The 6,855-nt window shown below is 40.9% G+C and overlaps 1 protein-coding gene across 1 annotated transcript; it reads right to left on the reverse strand.

Moving 5' to 3' along the window:
- Positions 1-5,539: 5,539 nt before the first annotated feature.
- On the reverse strand, positions 5,540-6,521 carry PPP1R3C (protein phosphatase 1, regulatory subunit 3C). Its single transcript, XM_008941953.1, has one exon. The coding sequence runs from the start codon at positions 6,482-6,484 to the stop codon at positions 5,540-5,542; it is 945 nt and encodes a 314-aa protein (XP_008940201.1). The 5' UTR covers positions 6,485-6,521.
- Between the last annotated feature and the right edge of the window lie 334 nt (positions 6,522-6,855).

Here is a 6,855-nt window from a genome sequence, read left to right on the forward strand (position 1 = left end):
CATGTTGTAGCATCTTGCACCTTGCTTTTAGGAACAAGTCCAAAAGCATATAAAATACTACTATGACCTGAAATATGAAGAGTCAGCAGGGGTATTTCCCCAATAACACCTTTGAAATAAATAATTTTTATTCTTTGCCATTTATTTCTTTACGGTTTAGAAGAAATTGGTCTACAGTTTGCTAGTTTCAGGTATATGTTTAATTGCTTGTATGATACTCACTCCCTTCCCCTGAATCAGTTCTGGTTACTAACTTATTGTGACCATAATCTTATTGACAGACACTCCTGTCAGAAAGCCCAGTTTTCAGCTGCTAGGTAGCCTTATTTTTCCCCCACACTCAAAGCTAAGGGTGTCATAACACGTACATGAGTTCTGTGTGTTCAGTGTACTGCAATGCTTAGAGCATATTACGAAATCCCCAGCAACAGAGCAGACCCACAGTGCTGTATTCATACTTTGCCTCATGGGAATTAACCCTCCTATTTTCTGTTTTACTGTTTGAAAGGTGCACTTACCAAGATCAACACTGGGCCAGCTGCAGTGAATACTGCAAAAAGAAAAGTCAGTCTGCCTTTTCGGCATAAATGCTATCAAGCTTGCATTAATTTTGTCATGAATCAGAAAACACTGCTCTTTACACAGAAGAAATGAAAGCTGACCAACATAATGATTAGTCCAGAAAGGAGATAAACCAAGGCTGGAGCATTAGAAGCAGTTTGCAACATAGGGAGGAGGAGTAGGAAAAAGATAGATTTTTTTTTAATGCAGGAAATGTCATTCTTAGAATAAATTGTCAGTGAAGCACATAGCTGATTCATTCTGCCTGGCTGTCATAAGCTTCGCAGACAGTCTATCAAGCACTACAGAAATAATATCTACATTCCTGAGGCCTTATTGTATGAGATGAAGTAGGCTGAGCAAGGAAAGATGCATACCTAGATAGCGAGCTGTGTTTTCACTGGTGAAGCTGAGGACCATACCACAAGGCTCTTGCCAGAGCTGGATGAGAGTGATATTTCTGCCTCAAGGAAAATCCCACAGGTCTGACAGGTTCTTTTCCAAGCAAGAATGAAAAAAAAAAGCAAAATATCAATTTTTCATGAAATGGGAGTATGATACAGCTTAGAGAAGGGATGTAGGGAGAGGAGGGAAAGCTGTTCTGTGCTCTCAATCACTTCCAGACTATTGCAAAAAAGAAAGCAATGTTTCCTTTCTTGTCTATGCAGAATAAAACTATTTGGAGCTTAATTTTAATTAGGCTAAGACCTAAGGAGCCTCTTTCAGGGTAAGAAGAGGAAAGAATAATTATAAAGCTTGTGGAACCTCCATCACTGGCAGGCTGTAAGAACAGATTAAGCAAATGCCAGTCAGGAATGGCTGAAGTACAGGTGCTTCTTGAGTCACCTTGAATCACAGGAGGAAGGGCCTTTCAAGAGAGGATTTAGCGCAGACTTACTTTCTTTTATTTTGGCCTCACTGAAACATTTTTATTCTTGATTACATTTCATTTGAAAGATCAGAAATGTCTGAGAGGGATGTGAGTTGTTGCCTTATGTCTAAGTACCGTAACATCTATCATATTACTATTAATTTACAATTTACCAGATTTACCATATAAATTGTGGTAATTTGTTTAGTTATATATAATCACAGAAAAAGACACATACTAATTGCCTGTGGAAATTCTAATGCTGTTCTTACAAAATGTTCAGATGCTGACCTTCCAGGGTGACAGAACCTTGTTAATGTGAAATACCAGCAAATTTCAATTTAATTTTGCATGTTAATACTAGGCCCAACTTCACAGAAGTGAGTACAGTTCTTAGGAACCCAACTTGAATCACTTCTGTTTGAAGAATAAAGTCTGCAAGTACCGTGGCACCCAGAGGCTATATCTGAATGTTAGACACTTCAGACCTACAGGAGTGAATCCAGCCATCCACTCTGTCACCTTAGTGGTGGAAATACAAATATACAATGCAACTCATAAAGTTACTTCCTAAGGGAATGAGACGATGACATAGGTTTGCAAGCTCTGTTTCAAGGACTGCATTTGCTTTATATCTTCAAGTTTTGAAAAGGATGTGTCCGAAAGAGCAGCATCTAAGATGCATGTTTGAATCCCCTGGGCTAAGACCGTTTTCCAAGGGTGACATTGTTCTCCTCAGTGCCTGGCAAGTGCATTTCTAAGACTACTTTTTTTTTTCATTTAATATACCTTGGTGTTGCTGATGCCTTTCTCTAGGAGCTTAATACCTTTTTGATGGGTGCAAGCTTTCATGTTAAACACAAGCTTGGTTTTAAAAGAGAAAGGAGTGAAGCTGCATTGCTTTGGTGGGGAGTGGAAAAATAAATCCTTCGCCCTCTTGACTGAGAGAGGGCTTTGGAGGTGCTGTTTGACACTGCAGCATCACACTGCCTCTCTGATGGGCAAGTAAAACCTTGCGAGGCATCTTTGCAATGAAGCTTGGTCAAAGGAATCTGTCTTCTGGTCTTTTTAAGTGATTTATGTTTGTCAAAAGGATGACAAATAAGCATTTTTTGTGGTGGCCGCTGGTCAGAAAACTTGGCTGGAGTGCTATTTTTCTTCACACTACAAGACTTCTGCTCTACCCAGTAGCCTTGCATCTGGTTTGCCGAAGCAAAGTCTCACATTGAGGCAAAGAAGCCTTCAAGCCACTTAAGTTACAAATCTCTCTTAGTTCACCCTCTTTTCTAGAGTAGGGAGCTGGTGGTGCAGAATATGTTGTAAGAGTTCCTGCACAGTAAGACACAGAATACTTAAGAGTTGGAGATTGCAAAGCCTCCTTTCTCCAGTGCCATCTACCAGTGTGGAAGATCTAAATTAATTTCCCATGTCAGAAACATGCTGTTGGTGACATACTGAACTTTGTCTTTTTGGAACTGTTTTCTCAAAATTAAAATTAGATTACTTGCTGGGAAATCCTTAACACTCTGTGCAATGGATTCAACTGAACTGCATCTTGTCACTGAGTTAATGTATTAAGAAATCCCATATAAAGTATCTAGCATGCAACTGGTGTTGGCTAGCCTGTTCTTACTCTGTTCTAGATTAAATGGCCACCTAGGAAGAAGCAGGGGTGCACCATCTTCTCCACTGTAAGTAACTGCAAGGGTAGGTCCACACTGCAGTGTCAAAGGTGAATGGCTGGCTCAGAGACAGACACCTTATTTTGTGGGCAGTCATTTTATGCTGATGGCAATTCAGCTGGGTTCCTGGGCATAAGAGGAGAAAACCCAACCTCCCAGTGCCCCAAACAGCAATACAGCTGCAGGAGGCAACGTAAAGTACCAGGCAAAAGCAAAACACGAGACATTGAGTGCTGCTGTCCAGATGCACCCATGCAAGCATCCCACATGCTACAGCTCAGCAGGTAAGTCTGGCCATCAGATTATGACAGACTCCTGCCAGACAGACTTGCCTACAGCACAGCAGGACCCCTGACAGAACATGCCAAACCAAAATATTCCAGTTAAATTTTGTGAGACAGAGTGGGTACTCAAATGACACAACTCTTTCTCCTTCCCAGCATTCTCACTGGTACTCCAGAGCCCTGCAAAAAAAGAATCTGTGCTGACCTCTTAATTTTTCTCTTTTTTTTTTTTTTTTCTGTGGCAGTATTTGCCATAATAAGTAGGACGAGGAGAGTACCAGCATCAAATCCATCACGTTTTTGCTTTAATAGGAAAAGAGAGACTTTTGAGGATCTCTCATTTAGTGAGATGCTTGGACTTCATCTTCGGGGTAATACCAGCTGCTGAGATGAAATACCATAGCCAGCTTTAAGCAGCATCCCATGGCACAGAACAAACTTGTTATAACTTGTATCACAACTGAAGTTGTTTAAATAAGTTGGAAAAAATACACAGATTGAGTTGACACACTCAGAAGCAGGTGTATAAAACCACAATTTATTCTTCAAAAGGCTAGTTTACACATAACAGCAAGGGCTATGTAGGGGGAAAAGTGCAACTGAAGGAGGCTTATTTCACCTTTGTATTTACTGTCTGGCTGCCCTGCAAGTAACTTCAGACTCAGGATATTATACTTCTTAGCAATGGGCAAAAATGTTATTTATATTTTGATGTCAACAACATTTCGTACTGCTAAAAGGTGTGCCAGTAGTCACACCTGCTGAGTATGTATTGGACAATTTCTCACACAAGTCTTGCATGAAACACAGATTGCCTTTACAGTCTGACAGCTCAGAAAGCTCAATTATAAGCATACAGATATAAAATACATATTAGTTTAGTGAAGTCTAAAAAAAAAAAAAAACTTCAGAAAATGAGGTACAATAAAACAGAGCAGTTTTCAATTTATGTGCAAGCCTATATTCAGTCTAGAAAAAACTAGTAGCAACCCTGCTCTTTTAAAGAAATTAGCTTTCACAGAGTGCAGCTAACTGTCTTCAATATGAAGGACCTTGCCTATGTTACACGCTTGTGAAAAGTCATCAGTAACTTTGCAATAGGGAGCAGGATACTCAACCATCAGATGCTACAAGATTAGATCAGATGAGTCAAATCATCTAGTAATGCTACAGACTACGAAGTTCACAAATCAACTTGTTCTGTCACCTAACCTTATTTTTGGCATGTAGGTTGGTTTTAAATTATTTTTTCAAAGGCACATTTTTCTTCTAATGCTAGATGGTAACCATCTGCCTTTTCAGTTAGTAGGATGATGAAGTCAAGGTTAGATTTTTTTTTCAAATGCAAGACACTTATTATTCACAAAGACAACACGGGCAGAGCTGTATTCCCAAAGCAGTGGTTACTCCCACGACTCTGCATTATTTTCTGTATTCTTTTTATCCCATAGAACTTTCTCTGGGATTTAGAAGACCAGCTTTGGAAAAGAAATTAAAACACTGTACGTTGCCATGTTACAGAGCACATAGTAGCTCTTCCCCTTCTACCACTTTTCCATGACCCTTTCCAAGTTTCTGAACCTGCACTGAAGACACAAACCCTAGCTGTGCATTCCTACCTGCCTCTGCCACAAGGACATAGAAGGTCATAGGCAGCCTCCATCCTGACAGCATGACCTCATCTCTACTGCACTCCTAACAGGTGCAAAATGTATTGTGATGTTCTGTTCATGTAAGGTCCCTGTGCACACACACGTACTCTCACGCAGTTACTGGAGCTTGCTAAGAGACCATCACCTTCCGTACTTCCTCACAAGAGTCTCTCTCCTAGCGTGACTCAGGAGAGCCTACAGCAGAAAGAAAGCAGTGTATACTTAGGATACAGGCATGCTTTTTCTATAGTAGGTGGCATATGCATGGGTTTTATCTTGGTTTTCCTTTTTTCCAAGAATAAGGTTTGGCTAAGAATTTCAGTAGCATAATATGGTTTAACAAGTTCAACAAGTCCCACAGACTAGTGAATTTGCATTTGTTCAGACAGCCAACAAAACCTGCCAGGTGGTTTTGTCATGCAGTATGTGAACCAGAAAATGAACACTGTTCTGTTGCCAAATGGAAGAACGCTTCCTCACTACTACTGATCACCAATATGGTGATGAATTCTCAATCCAACCCAAGCTCTGCCACTGGGGAAAGAGACCGCTGCTCAACCTTGGACTGCCTAGTTGATCAGGCTCTCTCTCTTGTCCTCTCCTGGGAGTCTGAAGATCTACACAGTCTTTCTTGGCAGATGGTATCTGAACACCATCAGGCTTCCACTCTGCATGGAGAATCTTGTAATTCTGACCCTCGTTATTGTCCCAGAAGGTATGTTCTCCACTTTGGTATGAAATGCAAAACTCTATCTTTTCTTCAGAGGAAATGGCAGGAGGGAAGTCAATGTTAAATGAGAAAGTATCATTTTCAGAATCACTGTAAACATTGTTCATGTATACACACTCAATGTCTGCGTACGTCTTCCACGTATCGAAGGTAATTCGAACCTGAACCTTTTTTTCAAAGCTCACATTTTTGACTTTCACTGTGCCTGACAGCACTTTCTCTTGTAGGGTGCAGTTCTCCAGGCAGACCAAGTTCTTTTGCAGGCGGTTCCTGAAGTCGAGGTAGTCAGATGAGGGACGAGGGAAACCCAAAATAAAGGTTTTCTCCTCGTGTAGCTTTAAGCCAGATGTTACATTTTCAAGGCCTGAGAGTTCAAATTGAAGATCCCACCCAGGGTGCTCCTGGAACTCGGAAAAAGTGTGTATTGCTGTCAGGGACAGCCCCTTTGAGTCTGCAAACACAACTCGCTTCTTGGCTCGGGCTGCCGAGTGGTTCCAGTCACTCTTCTGAGCTTCAGAGTCACGTTTCACATGAAGACATGGTCTGAGAGGTTTGAATCTGTTCACAAAGTTGTTTCTTTGACAGTCCTCAAGGGGACTGAGAAAACTCTTCAGGGGTGGAGAATGGGCTAAGCAAATTCTCATGGCCATGTCCACAGGCATGATGGAGCTTGGCAAGGGTCTCGGGTCCAAGATCTGTATCATGCTGAAAGGAGCAGGAAGACAGGATGTTATTTATTATATCAGGCAAGAAGCTTCGTAAGAATGCATATTTGCTTCACCGCTATCTTAATTATCCATGGCTTCACCTTTGCATGGTTTTAAATAATGCAGCCTAAATTGAAACTGACAGTTCACACTAAGGAACTAGGGTAATGCTATTCAGTCATTTCTTGCTAATTGTGAACTCATTTGATTCAAATGTAGTCTCAATTGCCTTTTCTGAACCTCTGCGAAATAGATTTAGTGATAGCTAATTAAACACGTTTCCCTGAAAACAGATAAAAGAATGTGTGGAAGTGCTCATCCACTTCTAGAGACTCTGAGACAGGTCTTAAAATTCCAGCAAGCTGGAT

This window comes from Merops nubicus, unplaced genomic scaffold (genome assembly GCF_000691845.1).
Source record: "Merops nubicus isolate BGI_N331 unplaced genomic scaffold, ASM69184v1 scaffold36096, whole genome shotgun sequence".
Lineage (NCBI taxonomy): Eukaryota > Metazoa > Chordata > Aves > Coraciiformes > Meropidae > Merops > Merops nubicus.